The sequence below is a fragment of the Pipra filicauda genome, unplaced genomic scaffold (genome assembly GCF_003945595.2).
Source record: "Pipra filicauda isolate LSUMZ 115617 unplaced genomic scaffold, ASM394559v2 scaffold425_size644529_pilon, whole genome shotgun sequence".
Taxonomy (NCBI): domain Eukaryota; kingdom Metazoa; phylum Chordata; class Aves; order Passeriformes; family Pipridae; genus Pipra; species Pipra filicauda.
In genome coordinates this window covers 518,630-541,992 of record NW_024104560.1, presented here as the reverse complement: position 1 = coordinate 541,992, position 23,363 = coordinate 518,630, and the positions used below count along the sequence as shown (strand labels likewise).

The following is a 23,363-nucleotide window of genomic DNA, read 5'->3' as shown; positions in this document are numbered from 1 at the left end:
CTCAAAACTGTATCCTCCCCCTCATTCAAATCTCTGTAACTTTGATAAAAAAATTAGGAGGTTTTTTACACTATTTGCTGCACTTAGTCCCTTAATTTTGATTGATGTACTGCATCCTATCTGATACATACATGCAGAACATTTAGGAAGGAGGTTCAGGTAATGCCTTTATTTTACTTTAGAATTTTTCTCTGATTGTAAAATGTTCAATCACACAGTAGGGGCATGTTAAAACATGCATAAACATGCTATTTCTATGAAAGTCAGAGAAGTTAAAAACTTATACAAATTATGACTGGTTGTCTCTAAAAATCTGTTCTCCTAAGGCAGTATTTTTTACAATTGCATGTCATTGTGGGAAATATCCCTTTTTTAAATTTAGAAAGCCAGCATAAACTCAGGGAACAAAGAAACAAGGAAGAATTTATTCAATGCATTGGGTCTTTCTCGCACCAAGTTTCCAGGGGAAAGACCCCTTTGGTTTAAATTCCATACATTTTATAGTTTCACAAAATCTCCACCCTTTTCAGATAAGTTTAATATATTCCTTTTTGCCTAAAAAGGTTTCTTTTCTCTGAAAAGGGGCTTTCCCTTCTTTCCAATTGGCCACTGGACATCCTCTGTCAAAAATGATGGATCTTCCTTTGTTCTTAGCCCAAAGAGAGAAGAGAAACTTCTGTGTACAAAATTCTCACATGGCTCTGAAAGATTTTAATTTTAGGAATTTTTATATTTCCCTTATCTGGCCGAAAAAGTCCCTGACACCCAGTCCCAGTCTGGGACTTGAATATCGTACAATTTCACGATACACCTATAAAAACCCATATTTTTATTTCTCATATGATTAAATTCTATTTACCAAGCTTTATTAATAATTTTACCTTAACCGTTCTTATTCCCTTTGCTCTTCAAGGGTTTTGAAAAGGTCAGTACAACCCATCCCCATTGCAAATACTGCTGAAACAGCCAAGAAAAACCTTATTTTTATTAAACAATTTAGCATGACTTAACACTATTTCTTTTTAAAGAAGGTAATAATTCCCTAAGGATTCAATTATCTTAAACTATAGCCTATAATTAGACCGTAAATTCAAATTACAGGTTTTTCAAAAGGAATTCCTAAAATCAGTGTTTCCATGATGTCATAGACTAGTATACCACAGCACTCTGGAGTACTTGTATTCATACATTGTAACTTCACTTTAAATTAAGGACAAAATCTGGCAGATTTTTTAATGAATGTGTGTTTCTGTAATAGCTATTTGTGACATTCAACTATCCATAAAAAAAAGAACGTTAGTACAGCAGTCGATTTTATAGACCAGACTATTCCTGTAGGCAGAGGCAGCTTCCTTTCAAAAGTAGACTGTAAACAAAACTCATTTCCTACACTTTACACAAAAGTAAGTCAAAGTGGAGAGACAATGCCCTTAACCACCAGACTAAAGAGATGCATATTTTAAATAATCAGATAGGGAAGGCCTCCAGGACATTTTCATAGAAAGAAAATAAACAGGTGCTGATCTATTGGAGAAAAGTGTAAAAAGAACTAATGATCAGGCAATCAAAGTCAATCAAATGCAAATTAGATGTGAGGCACATACTAACAACAGAAGTTATCTTCCTGAACACACTACCCAGGAAAGCAGTGGTTACTGGTTTTTATGTCTTCCCATCAAACCTGAATGCTTTTTCAAAGTCTAAAACAAGTACTTAGGCTAAATAGAGGATCAATTGGTTGAAATTCTGTACTCTATGACTTACAGAAAATCAGACTAGGGGATCTCCAGACGGGATGATGAAAATCTGTGAGGTTGCTCTTGAGCCGATGGAGCAAAATCATACACAGAAATGACAAAACAGGGATCTGCTCCCAAGGAAATTAAATAGAATTGTCAAGAGGGAAAGAAAATATTGTATTAATGGTGCAGACTATACTATTTCAGTCCTGGTTTCTCCATTTTGTCACATCCAGAAAAGGTCAACATCAGGAAAAAAAAGAAGACAGAATTAGAAGCAGCTATTAAAATGAAAAGTTTTTGTAGGATATGGTCTCTTACAGGACAACTTTTTTTCTTTCTAAAAATAAGCCCCAAACTTTCTGTTTAGAAATTGGTCACAAGCTAAAACTGTGTTGTTGAAGTTTAGTTTGTCTTTTTTTAAAAGTTAAAAATAAAAAAAAAAAAAGAGAAAATAAACCTTTTCCTTTCCAACCAACTACACTGCGGTATCAAGAAAAAAATAAAATAGATGTATGTAGACATTAATTATGTCAGCAAAACCTCCCAAAAACTCCATTCTCTTTTAGATGACATCTATTTGACTATCGCATATCATGAGAGTAAACCTCATGTTACGCAAGTTGTCCCTTACAGAATCAGTTTCTGTAGTAGCCAAAATGGCTTCTATAGACAGTGATTAAGAATTATTTAAAAAATACACTCAAACCTGCACAAAACCTTGTGTTTAGTTTAGACACAGGTAAATACCAGTTATCTCTCCCTGAGGACTAACTCTTACCACATACTGCCTACAGGAAAGGAGGGAGGGTGAGGAGTTCTATCTCAGTGATTAAGGAGGAACTGAGTAAAGGTTTCATGTTTCAAGTCACCAAATAAGCCAAAGTCTAAATAAACTTAGGCCTTGAGCTATGCCACTATAGGGTATTCATTCACACTGTCCAGAAGGCAACTGTTTGTTCCATTGCCAACCACCCACAGCAGCAGTCATGTTTATTTAAATGAAGAGGGTGCGGGCCCAAGAGCTATATCTTTCCAAACCTTGCTGGAACAACCGAATATTTGGCCATTACTGTCATATGTCTGAAATGTGTCCTATATTGGACAACTGTCTAAGGCCTCTTAGCCATGTTTTTAGGCTAAAGATTTACCCTGTGATTTTGCTGACCACTAACAGTAGTTCTGGGAGTTTCCTTTCTTTTTTTCTTTTCTTTTCTTTTCTTTTCTTTTCTTTTCTTTTCTTTTCTTTTCTTTTCTTTTCTTTTCTTTTCTTTTCTTTTCTTTTCTTTTCTTTTCTTTTCTTTTCTTTTCTTTTCTTTTCTTTTCTTTTCTTTTCTTTCTTTTCTTTTCTTTTCTTTTCTTTTCTTTTCTTTCTTTTCTTTCTTTTCTTTCTTTCGTTCTGTTCTTTTTTGGTCTTGCCTTTTGTCCTTTTTCTTTTTGCTTGTTCTTTTTTTCTTTTCCCCCCCTCCTCCTTCCCTCCCCCATCCCTTTTCTTCTTTTCTTTTCTTTTCTTTTCTTGCTTTTTGCGGTTTTTTTCTCTTTGCTTTTCCTTTTCTTTTCTTGTTTCTGCCACTTTATTTTTTTTTTTTTTCTTCGTTGCCTTTTTTATCTTTGTGTTTTAATTCTTTTCTTTTTTTTTTTTTTTATTTTTTATAATTTTTTTTTTTTTTTATTTTCTTGTTAGTTCTTTTCTTTTCTTTTCTTCTTTTCTGTAATTTACTTTGGATATTAAAAAATAATGAACTGTATTTAAAACACATAGTGCACATGATGTTTTTTGCTCCTGAGAGGGGTTGCAAGATCACAAAATGACCAGAAAATTCAGGGCAGAGGACTCAGGAGGTTGTCTAATACAGCCTGCTGTTCAAAGCAGGGTGAGCAATGAGGTCAGAAAAGGTTTCTCAGGGCTTTATCCAGAAAGTTCTTGAAAACCTCCCAGGACTGACACTGCAAAACCTGATGGTTGGATGATACAGACCTCATGAGTTTGCAATTACATTTCTTATTATGTCTAAAACAGCTGTTAAAATTTCCTTACTGCACTTTTCGTATGCTTAGCTGCAACACTCATACATTTTCATCTTAATCAACATAATGTAAACCACAACCAGGTTGCTATTTGAATGACTGCAATAACTACTGTTGCCTTGTTTCCCCGTCTCTGATAAACAGAAATTTTGACAACAGGACAAACAGCCCTTCACTCTGCATAATACAAAGCGCAGATTGAGATTTGGTGGTAAGGAAGCAGAGTCACTCTCTCAGCGAGATATGTCAGTATGATAATGTGTGGCACACTAGAAAGAGCTCTGAGTGAGCAAGTACAAAGGATTATGTGATAGGCACCAGGCCAGGATTCGATCCAACTGATGCTCAACAGGTACCTGGCCAGGCTGTTCCAAAAGTGATCCTGAGAAACATGGATGTGTTGAAACTAGCTGAGTCAAGTCAGGGTTTACTCCCTGACATGTGTCACAAAGAAAGTATATTTTACATCTATCTTAAAAAAAATCTAGCCTTTGAGGCTTGATGCTCCTCAGCAAATAAAGGGGGAAATAATTGTAAGGGTGTTTAAAGAACATACAACAATTATGAATGACTGCACAAGACTTTTCCATGCTAGTCAAACAGAACAGTTTCCCTGCAGCTATTTGAAGTGTAGGGTAAGATAAAAAACAAACTTCATGAAGAAACTGAGAGTTCAAAAGAAGTGTACTGGCCTACTTAGCTGAGAATTTTAACGGCTGAATTTAAAAATGTATATTACTTTCCAAGTCCTGAGGTGGAGAGAGTGACAGCTGTTATGTCATACACCAAGATCTTTGTGGGATTAACATCTGTAAGATAACCTGGAAAAAAGTCGCAGAGATGTCCTGCAGCGGGCAAGGAAATGGAGCCAGTTTGCAGGAGGGAAAAGACAAGGGCTTTGCAAAGGCTCCACCACTCCACAGCAGGATAGGGGTAAAGAGTCCTCAGCCCGTCTGAGACAGTATGAGCACTGCTGTAGAACTAGATTCAGCTTTTAAAAAGTTGACTGAATCAGACCCACCTCCTTTTCTCCCTCCTTCCCTCCCTCCCTTGCTTCCTCCCTTCCTTCTTCTCTTCCTTCCTTCCTCCCTTCCTTCCTTTCTCCTTCTTTCCCCCTTTATTTCTCGTTTGTTTTGTAATACTCCTATTGCATTTTTATGTAAAGTTTTTATGTATGTCCTCGAGATGTAACAATTAGGGATAGCTGCCAGTATTTGCAAAATAAAAAGCAGGTTGATTATGAAATAATTACCATGAATTTAGGCAATATTGTAAATAGTTGCTTTAGTAAAAGGACATCATATTTGCTCTTTGAAAATTTAACATTTTTCAAATCAATGTCACAGGAGAGGTGACTTTATTACTGCAAGAAGCTTTGTTTCTTTTTGCTAGACACACCTAGATATCCAACATCTGAGAATTTTCAGACACCTGCTGGTAAAAACTAGTAAAGTCATCCTCTACTTCCCCAACCAGTCTAAAGGATATCACATTGTCACACACATTTTCAGGTCCCCTAGATTCACTAGGAGAATGCCTAGTGAATGCAGGAGACTGACAGTTATTAAGTACCTAATTCACTAATGTTCTTGCCTTGACTGGCATATTGTGTTCCTTGAGCATAAAAAAGCACATTGTCTTGTCCTGTGTGATGGGTTCCATTTAGATTTCTGACATCTCTGCAAAAGTTATTTAGTTAGCTATTGACAGAACATAATTCTCAAGATGTCTCACCTATTATGCATAATTGCACATGTAAGACTAAGTAAAGCTTGTTTGACACTGGAAATATTTTTTAAAGTTTTTTTTAAAAATATTTATCATTAACTTTCACTACAGAGTTTATGTTTAAAGAAAGTTAGAAAACACTTTAGTGACAGCTGCAGCACATTCTTGGGCAGTTCCAGGCTTTGGCAAATCCAGCTACCAATGAAGTTCCCATCAGAAACAGGACAAAACTATTGAGAAAACTTGTGAGATACCAGCATATTTTATCCTCATAATTCCAACTTTCATAACAGGATAATTCAGATTAATTTTGTTTTGACACATATCTGAACAGCCTCGACATTTCAGTATTATACTGCAGCAGATCATGGGGTGGAAACTCTTGAAAGAATCATTCTAACCTGCCACCAGGCAGGTACAAAGACATAGTTTAGCAAGATTGAGCCACACAGCTGAAAGCATAAGTCCAACATGACTCTCCACTAGTAAAATGCCTTAAAAGCTAAGGTATCTATGGCTATGCATGTGCACAGGGAGAGGTAAGTATTCACTGGGGATTCAGGAAAAAAAGCATTCCTTCTCAGAAAGACCATAAACGTATAACCCTATACATAGTATATAATTCAGCTGTGGAACTTCTTGCCACATGGAACATGAATACTGAATTTGACATTGATTCAAAAACAGATGGCATAAATTCTTGTCTGACAGATGTCTAAATGACTACAGAGTACAGTTACCACACCCTGCTCAGAAAGGGCCTGAGTCAGCAATCGGTGTATTCAAACATTCAGAGACTACTCAGAGGATGTATCACCCTATGTTTAGTCTGTACAAGTCCTTCCCTCAGCATTTGCTATTGACTGCTGTGAGAGGCAGTACACTGAGGGAAATGGAATACTGGTCTGACAGACTATAGCTACTCCTATGTTTTCATGAGTCTATTGACAAAAGAATTGCACTTCTTAGTGAGCTCTCCAATATCCTTTGGTAGTCCATACATCCACAGGGAAGCATTTAAAACCATTAACCCAGAAAATACAGAACTCATCCACAAGGCTTGAGGGGAATCTATCTCTTTTTCCTAAGGATATTTATGGCTTCTAAACATAAGAAAACAACTGTAGCTAAAAAGAAAGAAGTTGACACAAAGACCCAGTGCCTTGTCTTGCCTGAGGTTCAGCATTCACTGCAGTTACTAAATGCCACTGACAGAGGAGGAATATGAGTCCATGTTTCCATGTATAGATGAGTGTCCTGAACAGAGGCCAGTCCTTTAATAGGAAATGTCCAGCATCACTGTCATCCCCATTTATTTTAGGAAGACATTAAGGTTGCCTGTACTTCCCATCTATCATTTCACTGGCTACCACAATGCTAAAATTTAAGCAATACAAAACCTAAGCCACTTCTCTGAATCTAGTCAAGCATTCTCATATAACCCAGAGCAGAATTTTGTAGAGGACACAATATACTCTTCCTCTCTCCCATAAGAAAGCAATGTTGATAACTGAGGAAAGTCCCAAGCTTTCTGCTGTCATGACCCATGTCAAAAACTGAACAACATGAAGTGCCTCTGCTAGCAAACAACAAGAAAAGCTGGCAGGATGAATATCTCCCCTCCCAGCCTAAACCCCCAGGCAAGAATATCCATGGTGACCGGGAGCCCTGAAGCATTTTCAGCAGACAGAATATTTCCAGACAGATGAAAACACATTGTACTGCCAGAGCCACATAAGCCTTTTCTGATTTGGTCAGCATCATCTTATGCATGATTTAGTAATGACTTTGTATTCAGCTTTACAGTAGGAGAACTGCACAGCTCAAGGCATCCTAGTTCTTTTCCTTTTTGACGGACTGTTACTTGCTCTCTTGTGGGAAACCCAAGACATTTTTCCTTGGATACATGTGCATATTTCTTCTTGTCCAAACGATCCAATACCTTAACTTTATATTCTTCCATTTTGTAACTTATCATTCTAAAATGTAAATATCTTTGTTAAGCATTTACAACACAAAAGTGCTGTGTACTGTACTGCGTATAAGGAGACAGACAAATTTAAAAGTAGATATTTCAATCTTCATTCATTGAACTCCACTTATGTTACTTCCAGTTATTTGAGAATAACCAGATGGTCCTTACATTGTGAATATAATCTGTATTTCTCTGCTCCTTTCTTCTGTTTATCTTGAAAAAACAAGATTTAAAAAGTCAACTTTCTTAAAAAGTAATTTTTAAAAGAATGAAAAAATGTGGCAACCCAAAAACAATTTCTTTATTACATCCTATAAAACGTAATAGCCTGACAGAAGAGACATTATTTTCTCCTTGAAGAAATACTGCAACTTAGATTAGCATCACTGGTATATTTTCCTTGACCACCTCCTTCGTATTCTAAGCCTTTGAGTACAGGTAGTGTTAATCAGTTTAAAATGTGTTCCTGCATCATCATAGCCGTATCCTATCTGCACCGTTTTCAGAGTTTGCCCAAAGGAGCAGCAGCACAAGGAATAAAGCTGGATTTTCTCCTAAGACCCAGGCACCATCCAAGGTTTCTTTTCGCAACAGCACTTCAGAGGAAAGAGAGCCCTCTGCTGCTCTATACGAGATATGCTGCAGCGTGTCTTTTTCAGGGTGAGTTTTAGGAACGGAAGTGCAAACCTCTGCTGTTTTCCTCTCATGCTGTGGAGTCAGACGACAAGGGAAGCGGGGCTCTGAGAGGTGCCGTCCACTACCTCTCCAGCCTAGCACAGAGCACAGCTGCATCCAGCGTTTAAAGTAACCAGGGCAAAAATGTTTAAATGCAAACAAAAGTCCTTTTTAGAACTAAAAATAAATAAAGTCAGAAAATGCTTCAAATCCTTGACATCAGGGCTGCATCACAAGTATGACATAGTCTGACAGAGCAGAACAACAACCAGAAGTGCCTGATAGGCTGGACAGAGAAAAAACACACCTGTTTCCATACAGCTACACACAAAGTCAGCCCCCAGGGAATAAGGAATGACATTTTTATATGCTGTGACAAAGATCAATACACCGTACACACTCCTGAATCTGTATTTATGGTGTCATCTTTTGACTGTGGGGCTGCAGCCTCACAGTCAAGCTGCTTTTGGTGCAGTGTGTCCCTAGGTGAGGAAGATTCACTCAACAGTACAGGTCTGTAAGATCTGAGAAGGAAGCAGCAAGGCAGAGAAATCCATGTTCCTTGCTATTCCAAGGTTTGTTGGCACTATCCTATACCAAGAATATAGGTAGATTTAAGATAGAACATACCTTGGAGAAAAGAAACAAGAGAGGTTAAAAAAAAAAAAAGGAACACCTAGGAAAAGCTTTGTCTACCACTCCAATCCCTGCAGCGCCTCATCATCCCTGTGTTATGATGAGTAGAGTCTATGGAGAGCTTGGGGTTCAGCCTATGTGTGGAAGTGATCATGCTCATGGTCCTGAGAATGCTGTGCACAGGCCTGGCCCATACGTCCCTAGAGTTCCTTCTTCATGGGCTGGATGCTAGTGCATTGGGGTCTGTCTAGTGGTATGTACAGAAAGGCCAGGAAGAGTACAGCATGTGTGAAATGGAAAGCTAAAGTCTTTGAGTACTACAACCCAAATCTGCACTTCTCATAAAATGTTGTGAAATATATTTGATGTGTGTTTTCTCAGAATAAGGCAATTGGCTTTCTTTCTGTAATTTTGGCTGTAAGAATGGCTTCCAGGTAAGTCTGACTCACAGAAGACACTTAGGCTTAATTTCAGAACCAGAAGAGAAACCCTGGTTTGCTTCACATAGATGTGATCATGTATGACTGGCACACAGCCACACTCATTCTATTGATACTTGCAAACTAACTACCTTGTGTGAAATGATATAGCTGAATAAGCCACCAGGAATCTTTTGCATTCTTCTATTTTCCAGAACACAGAATTTTCCAGGCAGTTACTTACACATCAATAGAATGGCACAGGCATCTCAACAAAGTCAAGGCTTTCAGCAGATGACTGCCAGGATCATCAAAATGACTCATCACTTGCAAAGGCACAGATAAGTAAGTGGAGGTGGCTCCCATGTAAGAGTCTGTAAAACTTAAAGAGCTCTACTCTGTTGTTAGCTTTGAATGAGGTTGAAACCCACTGTTTCTGAGAGGAAAAGCTCTGTTGCATATCCCATTATGCTAATTAATTTGTATTTAATTTAATTTATATTGGTGCATTTTTATATGCACCTCCCCTATGAAGACAGGCTGAGAAAGTTTGGGCCGTTCAGCCTGGAGAAGTTTGCATGGAGACCTCATAGCAACTTTCCAGTATCTGAAGGGAGGCTAAGAGGGACTCTTCATCTGAAATTGTAGTGATAGGACAAGGAGTAATGGGTACAAATTGAAAGAGGGGAAATTTAAGTTAGATATTAGGATGAAATTTTTTACTGTGAGGGTGGTGAGACACTGGAACAAACTGCCCAGGAGGTTGTAGATGCCCTAACCCTGGAGGTGTTCAGAGCCAGGTTGGATAAAGCTTTGAGCAACCCGGTCTACTGGGAAGTGTCCCGGCCCATGGCAGAGGGGTTGGGACTCAAAGGTTTTTTAGGGTCCATTCCAACTCCTTAAAATATTATATGATTCTATGATTCTAAAGCCTCACTCCAGGAACTGGGTACTGCACATGCACACAGCATAAAAAGCCCCTGTGCTGCAGATATTTCAATTATTGTTACATGAGCATTTTGACGGTTACACAGACCCAGCACCCGCACCCCAAGCCTTCCTGTTTAATATCTTTATTGCTGATTTAGATGAGGGGATTGAGTCCACCATTAGCAAATTTGCAGAAGACACCAAGCTGGGAGGAGTGTCGATCAGCTGGGAGGCAGGAGGGCTCTGCAGAGAGACCTGAACAGACTGGAGAGTTGGGCTGATTCCAGTGGGATGAGGTTCAACAAGGCCAAGTACCGAGTCCTGCACTTTGGCCACAACAACCCCCTGCAGTGCTACAGACAGGGCACAGAGTGTCTGGAGAGCAGCCAGGCAGAAAGGGACCTGGGAGTTTGGATTGACAGGAAGCTGAACATGAGCAAGCAGTGTGCCCAGGTGGCCGAGAAGGCCAATGGCATCCTGGCCTGTATCAGGAACAGTGTGGCCAGCAGGAGCAGGGAAGTGATTCTTTCCCTGGGCTCAGCGCTGGTGAGGCCACACCTGGAGTACTGTGTCCAGTTCTGGGCCCCTCAGTTCAGGAAGGATATTGAGGTGCTGGAGCAGGACCAGAGAAGAGCAACAAGGCTGGTGAAGGGACTCAAACACAAGTCCTATGAGGAGAGACTGAGGGAGCTGGGGTTTTTAAGCCTGGAGGAGGCTCAGGGGAGACCTCATCACTCTCTACCACTCCCTGAAAGGAGGTTGTAGCCAGGTGGGGGTTGGTCTCTTCTCTCAGGCAACTATCAGTAAGACAAGAGGGCATGGTCTTAAGCTCTGCCAGGGGAGGTTTAGGTTGGATATTAGGTAGAAATTCTTTACAGAGAGGGTAATCAGGCATTGGAATGGGCTGCTCAGGGAGGCAGTGAATTCTCCGTCCCTGGAGGTTTTTAAGATGAGACTGGATGTGGCACTCAGTGCCATGGTCTACTAACCGCAGCGGTACTGGATCAAGGGTTGGACTTGATGATCTCGAAAGTCCTTTCCAATCCGCCTGATTCTATGATTCTACGATTCCCCGCCTCGCCCGCGGTGCCGCAGCGCAGCCGCACCCAGCAACCCCTCCCCTTCACCGAGGAACAGCTACGCGCGCTGCTCGTGTGCTGGGCGGCCCAGGGAAGGGAGAACGTGGTCCGCCTGATCAGATCTGCCCTAAATATGTAAAACTTCTCCCACAGCAGCGGGGACACCCCGCACAGCGACACCGTCCCTCGGCCGCTTGTCGGCGCGTCCCTGCGGCCCCTTCAGTCAGCGGGACAGGGGCGGGGGGGGCAGAAGCGCCCGCCCTCACTAAAGATGGCCGCCGGGGACAGCCAGCCAGCAGCGCAGCGCTGCGGCTGAAGCCGTTTCCGCCCGGCAGTGCCCGTCACATGACCACGGGGGGCTGTGGCCGCCGGTGCCCGGCGCTGCCGGGGCAGAGCGGTGCGGGCGAGGAGCGGAGCCGAGCGGAGCCCAGCCGAGCCGGGAGCGGAGCCGAGCCGGGCCGGGCTGAGCTGAGCCGAGCGGAGCCCAGCCGAGCCGGGAGCGGAGCCGAGCCGGGCCGGGCTCCCGGCAGCAGCGGTGGCGCCGGGCGCCCTGGCCCTGGGCGCGCTGCGCGGTCCGAGTAGCAGCAGCGAGATGGAGCCCGAGGAGGGAGAGGACCGCACCCCGCTGCTGAAGGAGTCCCAGCCCGGCACGGGTGAGAGGAGTGGCAGCTGCCCTTGTGTGAGAGCGTCCCGTTGCCATGGAGCCGCGGGCCGAGAGCGCCGCCGTGGGCCCGGGGGTCGGGCCCAGGGGCGTCGGGTCAGACGCGACCCCGCGTCCTGACAGCGTTCGCCGCTCTGTCGGTGGCTGGGGAGAGGCAGTGCTGTCACACACACCTGCCTTCGGGTTGGTGTCTTTGCAGTGAAGACAAGTGGGAAATTCCAGCCCAAATGCCTGTCTAACTGTTAAAGACTGCGAGGTCGTAGCAGAATTTCATTTTAAGGCAGGTTTTGAGTAAGATAAATGGCTTGTTATGAAACCATGGAGAAGAAGGAAGGTGGAAGGAGGCACGGATGTAGTTGTAGGAGAGGAGGCTCTTTATGGGGTCAGGGCTTGACAACAGAACTTGCGTGTTTAGTGGTTGTCTGTGCTGGTTTGTTTCCCGGAATGTATAAACGGTAAAAAGATTTTTGGCTTCTTCAGTATGCCTTGCAAAGATGCTCTAATCTACTTAAGCAAATGTATGACTGCGTCAAGGGAAGCTGCTAACAAAATGACTTTATAAAAGTGACAGAAGTAGAGAAATTTGAGTTCAAGTCTTACTAAAGCAATATGTTCCTAAGTTTGCACAATGCGTCAGGCTCCGGTTGGAGGTAACCAGTAACTTCCTTTAACTGCTGTGCAAGTTGCAGCACAGACCTATTTTTTAACTGCAATTTAAGAATCTTGTTCAGTTATAGCTACATTATAGCTACAGTACTTTAAAGCATGCCCCTGAAGTCAGAATTAACCATAGACGTAGGACCAAAGACTGCTAGTCAAGGTAAGACCTTGAACGTGATGGTTACCTGCTTTAAACTTTAGGGGAGTTGCATGTCTGTGTCTCTTTGATTGTACCAATCTCCTGAAGAGGTGAGTGACTGAAATATATCTGGAATCTTCTTGAATCTTCTGTTCTATTAACCTGATCTAATATTCTCAGGTATTGCAAATGCGCTTAGTGGAATGACAGGGAAGCAGTAATTTAGTAGCTGTTTGTTTCAGGCTTTCATATCAACATAGTTGTTGGGTTTTTATAATAAACTATTTACAGTTGAAAAAAAAAATCTGACATTACTGACCTTAAGTTCTTACACACCTGTTTTGTGGAGCTTACTGTCCAGACAATCCAGTGAGAATCTTACAGAGGAAGAGTAATGGATTTTCCAGTTAATCTGCATTTCCAAGGACGGTTTACATCATCACTGTGATATTCAGCCTTCTGTTATTATTGTCTAACCCCAGCAAGTACAAGAAGTGGAATGATTAAATAGCTTTACCTGTATTCATATTTATTATTATAAATTACATTTTCTACTTAAGGCAAATTGCTTTTTAAACAGCAATAAAGGACAACAAAGCTGCTTGACTAGTTTTTGTGCAGTAAGCACTTCCTGTTCTTGGTGCCTATTGTTTTTAAAGTAAGCAATCAAATCTTGGCTGCTCTTCTTATTTAAAAATCTGTGTGCCTTTTTCAAATGCTGCTAGGCAAGATTGCAATACTGCAAGTCTGGAAGGGGTTTTGCATATTTATACAATAGCCTCGTTTATTACTCGTTTACTAAATGAACATAGGAATACAACATCCCTGTGTCATTTTAACAACTTGTGTAGCCATAATGAACTTCACAGAGAGTTCGTCAGGGTTAGAGACTTCAAAAATGGGAAAGTTCTACTAATTTCATGAATAACAGTCTTGCAGAAAGGCTCTGTTGGTCTCCCCACTGAAAAATAAAATTGCATGGCCTCATTCCTTTTTTCAGGGAAGTTACTGGGAAGGGAAAAGTATCACATTAACTTGACCACATGGCATGCTCTTTGTTTCTTCCTGTGGATTAGAGAATCCAGTCAAGTGACATGCTGCGGTATCAGATGAAGCTCCAGTCAGTCCTGTTGTTCATAGATGTACTTGTTCTATTCATCATTTGAATTCTGAATAGTCAGAGGAAGATGAGGTCACTGTAGACTGATGTAATATCTGTAGGTGCTGATCCCCAGCCTTCCTGGAGCTTCAGATGTCTAGCACCGTAGTTTCCTCACAAGAGGGGAAACTCAACCCCCTAACTATTTGTAAATCCAATAGGTTCTTCAAGTAGTTTCTCAACAGTTTGCCATATCTGCTCAGTAGGTTTGAGGCATTCCCAGTTCGTAAAGAGTAACTGCAGAGCTCTAAACTTTTATAGCTCAACTATGATCTTTGCCAAATGGTGCTGTGTACTACTGTACAAGGAAATCAATAACTGTGTTACAGTGCAAAGTCTGATATCTGTGTTTAACTAGCTGGCGGAGTCGACTTAATGTCACAACACAGATTTTATGCTGAATCTTAAGACTCATTTTCCTTTGTCACTGTTGTATGGTGACTGCCAAGAGGGACAACTGAGAAACTGTTCTGTTTCACAGTGCTACCGCAGTATTTGCCATTCCCCTTTCTGGTAGTTTGGTCTGTTTGGAACTGTCAGCAAATGCATATTCCCTTGTAAGCAAATTTATAGAAGGAAGACTTGTCCTAGAAAAAAGCTTGGAATCACAATGACTGTTCTTTACGACTACTTTAAGAGTATCTGTTTTCTTGAGACATTTTGTGTGTATGACAGGCTTCCCACTAATTTGGGTTGGGGCTTTTTTTAAGTGTGAAGTTCTACTTTGAATAAGTATTACAGTATTTTGGAGAGGATGTTTGAAACTGTGTTTCAAAATCCATTTCCACAGACCACACAGTAGACTTTCACTGCAGCCCGTGCTTTTGTGTGGGTAGCTGCCAGTTGTCTAAACGAAGATTACATTTGTTTTGCACATCAATCCAAAAGTGGACTTTTTAAAATTTTTTTCCCAACCACACTCAGCCACTTCCCCTATTGAATAAACCCCTTAAGAAAAATTAGCTTGTCTCCTTTCTCTGTTTTTTCTAAGACTGTTAGTAAAAACTGCTTAACAGTTGTTCTTATTTTGTTAGGTTCTGTTAAAACAAACATTTTTCATTTGCTCTCGTTTCAGTACCTGCATGCTGCTCAGCTCGCTACAACCTAGCACTCCTGGCCTGTTTTGGGTTCTTCCTCCTGTATGCATTACGTGTGAACCTAAGTGTTGCTCTGGTGGATATGGTAGAACCTAACACAAGCTTAGCAAAGAATGCAACTCCCAATGTGTGTCCAGAGCATTCTTCCACCATAAATGTTCCTCGCAACACAACGGTGAGGTCTCAAACATACTGTCCTCTAATGCAGCTTGTAAAAGTGGTTTTGGTGGAAGTCTGTGATAGATAGAATCATACTTAGGTGGCAAGAGAACAGGCTGCTTTTTACTGGATGGCCTTTCCAGTGGTTCTTTTGAAGCTATTCTGAAAATACTATCTTTAAATGACTAGCTAATTTAGGAGCGCTCAGGGTCAGGTTTTTTATATACCTCCTTCCTGCGCTATTCCTTAAAAATTGGCTAATCTGTCCCTGTAGATCTGTTGTGACTCACTGTTTTATATGCCAGTGATCAACTGTTACTGTTATATCTGCATCAGAGCTCATATCAATGTCCACATTTGCCTGTTCTTCATACAGTCATAATGGCATGAAATTTCATTACAAATTAACATGTAATATTTTTTGTTTCACTTCTTTGATCTCTTTCCCAGATTGTGTTTTTTGTCTTTATGTCATTTATCTCTGACTTTCCTTCCAGTACTTCTTAAAATCACATTTCTTAACCAAATTGTTTGATATAAAAAAAAGCTTTTAAAAAAACCCTCAACTTTGTGAATTTGGGCTTGTAGAGATCTCATAGCTGAAGTTATTGCTGGGCACTCTTACTATCTTCCTACTTTCGTTTTTTTTGCTTGTTTAGAGGTCATTTATTATTTATCACAAATTATAACAGTGAACTTTATGGGAAGATTCTGTCTCATTGCCTCTGTGAAATCTATGCTGCTCATTTAGATGCTTAAAATTTTTTCTTTTGGAAGTGATCCCAAACTTCAGAATCACTTTACTGGGCAGCAGTCCATATCTTCTTGCTGACTTCCTTTATAGCTGCAGACTCCTTGTTTTGATCCTCTTCATTTTTATTACTTTGTCTACTAAACTCATCTTCCCTCTGTTGTGCTTATCTCATTATTCCACCTACCCTTGTGAATCCTGTCCTTGACTGCTCTCTTTTTTTATATTAAATTTAAGCACCTTCATCTCCTTGTTTGTTTTTTTTGTCCATAAATTTTCTGCGGGTAAAGCCATTTTCTAGATCGTGACAGAATGTCCCCACTGCAATACAGAAGTGGGACTTGCACTCAGGCAGACTGCGTAGTCTGTACCTGTCACCTATCCCAAACTGCTTAGAACTCAGAAATTACATTTCACGTTGTGATGATTCTCATGCTTGGTCTAGATATGTCTGTACAGACTGTAAACTACCTGAATTAGCTTTTAACACGACTTTGATTGCAGTATATATGTGTGTAGAGGAAGGAGACCCTAGGGAATAGGCCACAAAAAATTTGAAACTCAGTTATAAAGGACTAAATGATGGATCAGTGTTATATAAAATATGGTCAGAAAAACTGCTATTTTGAACTTACTGCATTTTGTTGGTTTTTGTCTCTTTGTAGGGGGAAAAGTATTCTTGGGATGCTGATACTCAGGGATGGATCCTTGGTTCTTTTTTCTATGGTTATATCATTACTCAGATTCCAGGAGGATATCTTGCAAGCAGAATTGGAGGGAAGCTTTTGCTTGGGTTTGGCATCTTTGGTACCTCTGTATTCACCTTGCTTACTCCCTTAGCTGCAAACTTGGGAGTTGGCTACCTCATAGCTGTCAGAGCCTTGGAAGGACTGGGAGAGGTAATACTTTTTCTCTGTGTAACTTGAAAATGTGTCTGAATAATTTATTAATGACTTTTAGTGACTAAACCCTGTGGGTGTTGGTATGATGGAGAAGTATATGGATTGTTTAATTTTGAGTGGCTTAGTTTTGGGTTTTTTTGAATAATTAAAAAATTTGCACTATATTTTAGCCTAAGCTTTTCAAATAAGAAAAAGTTTTGTCTGTAAGGACACTTGGGTCAAAACTAGAGTTATCCCTTCCCATTTTCCTGAAACCAGGACCTCACAACATTATTGTTTGTATTGTTGATGCTTTTCCATTATATACGGAATCAAAACCAGGAGAAATTAATTCTATCTTCTTATTTTCATGCCTTGTGCACTTTTTATAAGTAGTTTCTTAACAAACATCAAACTTAATAGATTGTATTGCTGCTTTTTAATGAAATAAGCTTTGAACCATGTAAAGCTGAAGGGAGTCCTAAAGTCCTTGCATTTCAGCAGACTGAAATGTTTTCTAGGGTGTTACCTTCCCAGCTATGCATTCAATGTGGTCTTCTTGGGCTCCTCCACTGGAACGAAGCAAGCTCCTTAGTATTTCATATGCAGGTGAGAAATTCCCACGCTGATAATGGGATTATACATTTTTATTGCAGTAAGGGGGAGGATTGACTTAAATCAAAGGGATTTATATTGTAAATTTTAATCAGCATTTAATCCAGAAAGCATAATGTTAAATTAAGTCTTGCTTTGCATTGGTTTTCTTCATTTACTCATGGCTTTTACAACTCTGAGAAAAGGTATTGATCTGCAACTAAATATAAACTTCAGCCTAACTTTGGTTTAAAGTGATGCAAAGAGTTACTGGGAAGCTGATTAATAGAAGATACTGTAAAGAAAAGAGATTTAATATTAGGAACAAAAAAGCAGGACCAGTCACACGATAGAGGTGTTTGGTTGGTTGTTTTTTGGATTTTTTTTTTTAAGTGTTTTTGGAGGAATGTAGGGAAGAAAATGTCCAAGGTCCCAGGTATTACTGGAAGAGCTCCTTGTTAAAGTCCAATACTCCCAGACCAGATTCTCTTATATATTCTATGCCTGGAAGATGTATTGTTTGATATCAAATTTACTTGTTTGAAGATATTTGATGTTATACAGGATTTTTGATTTAGCAGTGATACAGAATATAGTGAAAGTACAGTACAAATGTAAGTTAACACTTAGCGAAATATATCAATTGCAATATTTGTTTGAGTTGAAGGCAGCTTTTGAGTCTATTTTCTCTCAGAAATGCTTTTCTTAGTTGTTTAGCTTTTATAGTTTGTGTTGGGCTGACCCACATATTCATTTCCCTCATGTTGGTCTGGCTAACTCAGGGAGACAGTCACACTTTTAAGGAATAAGGTGTGACTCATTTATCCCATCAGATCCACTCAACTGACATAGCTGCTTATCTAAAATAAAACAAAGGCCACACTCTGGTGTGTGTTGAGATAAAATCAGCTGCTTTGCAAGAGAGGTATGGTTGGTCACATCCTGTGCTATTCCCCAAGGTTAATGGTCACATTGCTCTTGCCCATCTCCACTGAGCATTTTTGCATTTTAGGGACTTAGTGGTCAGTCACATTGCTCAACGCTGTATTTGTGGAGCAGGTGAAACACATAGGTTTTTTAATGTGCTAGTCAAAAGTGATATTATTTCTTTGCAGATGACAAATTTTGCATTCAGTTAATGAAGTAATGGTTTGCTTTGCTCACTCTTGTTAGTATTACTTGTTACAATAAATTACTTTTCATCATCGGGTTCCTCAAGAAGACAGGGCTATACCATGTAAATTTCAGCTACAGTTTTTTAAGGAGCTAAGCCAGTCTAGTGACTCACTTGTGACAAGAGGAATGAAGCCTTAATCTTTTCTTCCTCACATTTCCTCACTTCCCTCCTAGCCAAGGGTCTAGTTCCTTCCTTTTTGCTATTTCAGGCACTCATGAGACCCTTCAACGAGATACTTTAACACCACCCCCCAGTGCAGCAGAAAACTTTTATTTCCTCTCTTTTTTTTTTAATTTCTGTATCTGTTTTCTGCCTTAGTACTTTATTAAATCTGCTTCAAAAGAAGTGAGATCCAGCACACAAGTTAAGCAGAGGGCACAGAGTTGGGATTGACTTCTATTCCATTTAGCAGCTGGGAGTTTTTAAACTGTCCTTTTGTATTTTGTGAAATTATATGCTAATGTACTAGTGAGAAGAGTCTGTGGCCCTGAACAGCCAACTGTTAGCAGACATGGGTGGATAAGGCATCTTGTGTAAACTTGACAGACTGTTTTCTTTCTGCCCTGTTGGCAGTCACGTGGTCTGTGGTTAATTTAATCGTGATCATGTTGATATTCTGAGAAAACATGGTTGAGGTTATGTGTAGTTATTTTGATTTATATTTTGAATGATGTATGTGATTTTGTTGTTTGTGGTTGAAAGTTTCTGCCTCAAATAAAAATTACTGTTTCCATGAAGATAGAATCTAGGTAGCCAGGCTATAGAAACAATCTAATGTTTTCTGATTTGAGATTAGGTTTGGAGAATTGATTATACGACTAACATTAAGAGACAAGATCTACCATTTGTCACTAGTAGAGCGTCTAAGTATGTAAATAATATGAGTTGGATTTCTGGTTTAGATTTGGGAGAGGGAAACACCTACCATCCTTTGCAAAATGTATGTTGCATTATAAGCACAGAAATACCTCTTTCTGGCTTTTGGCTTGTTTCTGAACTGTAATCTGTTCCTCTTTCCCTTCTTCCTTTCCTGATCTTACACCCTGTGGATTTAGGGATCATGGAATTTGAACCTGCTGGTTATATATGGATGCCTTCTGGCTCTTGTTTCTAGCATTCCTGTTTTTTGTGGAGCTAGAAGGAGATACAAGAAATGTAAATTGATTATATTAAGTCAAAATATTATACCCTCAAGTTCTTAATAATTCTGTGATCATCTCTCTCTTGTTTAGCAGCAATACCAGTTGACTAATTTGCATTCGTTTGGATGTATTAAAGCCATCACTTTATTGGAGACAAGTGTACCAAGAATGCTTATCTATTATTGCTCTTTCCCTCTAATTTTGGCTGCTTAGGGCTTTGTGGCTCTAGTTTGCTTGGAGCTGCCAAAGCAGCTTATTGTGCCTATGTTTCTTTAAATCAAAGTGTAACCCTCTACTGGTAGTGACAAATCTTTATGCATGATTTATTACAGAAAAATAAAATACTTATAAAGTGCCACTTATACTTAAGGGGCCCATAGGGGATCTAACTATTTTCCACTTTGTTTTGCTTTCTTCCGGTAGGTGCACAGCTGGGAACTGTTGTCTCTCTGCCACTATCTGGTTTAATTTGCTATTATATGAACTGGGTTTATGTGTTCTACATATTTGGTGAGTTTGTGTTTTGATTTTTCTTAATTATCAAATATACAATGCATATTCTTTTTGAAAAGCATTGTATATTGTTAAACTTATTTTAAGTTTTAGAAGCTTGTTTAGCATGTTGGGTTGCTATTTTATTCCCTCTGGGCAATTAGAGATATTTAAAGCTAAGTAGATTCCAGTAAGTGGCTATATAAGCCTTGGTTCCAATGAGCAAAGCTGTCTATTGTACCAACAAAAGTCGGTACAAGTCAAATGCTCTTAACTCTCCCATCCCTTGGAAACAACAGGCTGAAATTTCTTATCTGAAGTGTGAAATTGAATTAATAGCTTTAATCCCAGGAATAAACTTCTCTGAATGAAAGAACGTGTGAAAAGTTACTGCTACTTAAAATGGAAACTGAGGAAAATCTCCCTCGAACCGTCACAGGAGCCCTGAAGGAATGCCCAAAATGCAAAGCATAGCATGTTTGCTGTGACTTATGTTCTATGAGAAGCTCAAACAGAAAATAGTTTTTAACAGCATGTTATAGAACGAACTGATGCTTTTTACAAGTCTATTTATATGTCTGAGCCATTTCATATTCTGCATGGGAAAGGAAGAATTGGAATAAAAGACAAGGGGTACACTTTCCTCAACAAAACCACCTCAAATTTTTTATAAATTAAAACTATTCAAATCAAAAAATTGAACAAAATTAAATAAGTTAAAATGTTACAGTTACAGAAAAGTGCAGTTAATTTGGACTGACTATTGAAAAGTTATCTTTTTTTAAATGACAATTCTGGGGTTGGCTTAAGGAAAAAAAGGATGATTGGTACATCAGTTAAACTGTATGTACTGGTATTCTGTGTATGTGCTCAAAGTATATGAATTTTTATTTCCTTTGGGTGAGCCATATCCTTTGTGTTCCATGTGACTGATAAAAATACAATTATGTATGTGTATGCAACTTTCTTGCTGTATGAAGCACTTCAAGTAGGAGGGGAAAAAGAAAAAAAAAAAAACAGAAGAAAAAAATTCTGCTTAGTCATTTTCATTGTGTATTATCTCTATATGTGGATTGTTAAGCCACTTTGGGGAACTAGTGTTTCTAGGTAGATACAAAAATAGTATTCATTAAAATTATATTGGAGTATTGAGAAAACACTGACTAAATCATCTTGAGAGTCGGTGATATCCATTCTCTCGTTCTAATTGCTTATTTTTTTTATTTCTATCTCTTCACCCATCTTTTCCCAACAATAGGTGCCCTTGGCGTATTATGGTGGTTCTTCTGGATGTGTTTGGTTAGTGATACACCAGAAACTCACAGGAGCATTTCGCATGCTGAAAGAGAATATATACTGTCCTCTCTAAAAGATCAGGTACAGCATTTCAGTATAGACTTACTTACTTTAGTCAGAACATAAACCACAAATATTGTCATTAGCATCATGCTCTATTTCTGTTTAGAATAACATTCTTAACCTGAGATGGAAGCAGAATTTTTCAAACAAAAAATATAAAAAACCCAGCACAATTGTATAACTGAGAAACAATCAATAATCAAACAAAGCATTTGCAATAATGTCTTGTGTTACAGACATTGTTGTGGTGCTTTATTTAAAAAGCTTTTTATTTAAAAAAAGCTCAGATCTATGACTTCATACTACATCCAAACCTGTATGATGCCTTTAACATTTGCAATACGATATTTTGCAACTTTTTTTTTAAATGTGTCCTCTCAGGTAAGAAAGAAATTACTGTTTGCAGAAAAAATGCTAATGAGCCAGTTCCTAAAGTGTACATAAGAGTTTATTCCTTTGACTGGGGACATATATTTACAGACAGTGAAGCTGGCTGAGAGATCAAAATTAATATTTAGGATTGAGTAAGAAAGATTCAGCTAAGTAAACACCTGAGGGGTGACTAAATATTTCATGATTTACAGTAAAAGCAACAGGCATCAAATTTCAACAGGGGAAGGTGTACTTCTAGAAATTCTGATTATGAAATGTAATAGTAATTGGTTTACTTTGCAGTAGTAAATATCAGAGCAGTAGCATACATTAGTATACCTTCACTGAGAACTGAACACAGTAATTAATTCATTGCTAATAACTTGCATCAACTGAGACTCATTTCGTGCCTCTCAGAGTGGATGATCAGCATAGATTCAGGTAGCATCAAAACACTGTATTTAGTAAATGTTCATATCGGTGTCATGATTGCTTTTTCTCTTCTCTTTGTCTCCTGCTTGCTAGCTTTCTACACAGAAATCTGTTCCCTGGAGACCTATACTGAAGTCCCTTCCACTCTGGGCTATCGTTGTGGCACACTTCTCTTACAACTGGACTTTCTATACACTTCTTACACTCTTGCCCACATACATGAAGGAGATCCTGCGATTTGATGTACAGGAGGTGAGATAAATATGAATATAATCACTTTCTTCTGAATTAAAGAAACTAAACAGCAGAGATCTTTCTGTTGTTTAGAATAGAGGAACCCATTTAAGAACCTTGAAATGTAAATGTATAGCTGGGAAGTTATAACCCCACACAATTAAGCAGATACATCAAAAATGTTGCCTGCCTTATAATGTCCACTTTTTTGACTTATTTGACATTTAGCTTAGTCCTAGCTTTTGAGCTAATTTTTCTGGTTGAAGACACATGTTACAGGTCTTTAACTGTTCTGTTTTGAAACAGTAACTGTAAAAATATTTTTCCCTGTTACATGATTTCTGTGATTGCTTCAGATTTTATACCCTTCTCTGAAATACTATGTACTCCTTTGCTCACTCATGAAGGAAAGCATTTCCAGTTAAAAAAGAAAAGTCAAACAAAGGAAACCGTTGGACAAGTGGCATTTTTGAAAGTAGTTTAAGAAGGGGGGGTAAGGAGGAAGAGAAAGGGACAGGGGAAGCTTCATTCTGATTTGGATCACTTTCCAAATTGTCACTTTCTTTCCTCAATGAGCAGCAGAGGTAAAATGTCTTTTCTTACTGAGGTGAAAAGGACAAAACAAAACAACAAAACAACTTAAGGTCCAGATATAGTGCTTTTCAAGGAAATTTTTAAAAGTTAAATTATTTACCAGGGAAAAATTATGGGGTGGGGGAGGTAGAACATTATTGTTTATAGCAGTTACTGGACTGGACTGTTTTGTCTTTAATGGGACAATTTGGGTGATGTTTACCTGGAGAAACTGCTATAGCTCAAGTAAAAAGGTGCTCAGAAATTTCAAG

The 23,363-nt window shown here is 39.2% G+C and overlaps 1 protein-coding gene across 4 annotated transcripts in view; it reads left to right on the top strand.

The window, feature by feature from the left end:
- The first annotated feature begins 11,670 nt into the window (after window positions 1-11,670).
- SLC17A5 (solute carrier family 17 member 5) overlaps window positions 11,671-23,363 on the top strand; it is a 39,088-nt gene continuing 27,395 nt past the window's right edge. For 3 of the 4 annotated variants that reach the window (XM_027745576.2, XM_027745574.2, XM_027745577.2), the window contains exons 1-7: window positions 11,671-11,862; window positions 14,904-15,100; window positions 16,501-16,734; window positions 17,238-17,325; window positions 20,053-20,139; window positions 21,380-21,498; window positions 22,378-22,536. In XM_027745576.2, the coding sequence (XP_027601377.1) occupies window positions 11,802-11,862; window positions 14,904-15,100; window positions 16,501-16,734; window positions 17,238-17,325; window positions 20,053-20,139; window positions 21,380-21,498; window positions 22,378-22,536 (945 nt within the window). In that variant the 5' untranslated portion in view covers window positions 11,671-11,801. Of the gene's footprint in view, window positions 11,863-13,464; window positions 13,982-14,899; window positions 15,101-16,500; window positions 16,735-17,237; window positions 17,326-20,052; window positions 20,140-21,379; window positions 21,499-22,377; window positions 22,537-23,363 lie in introns of those variants that run through there. The other variant, XM_039385634.1, reaches the window with a different exon arrangement.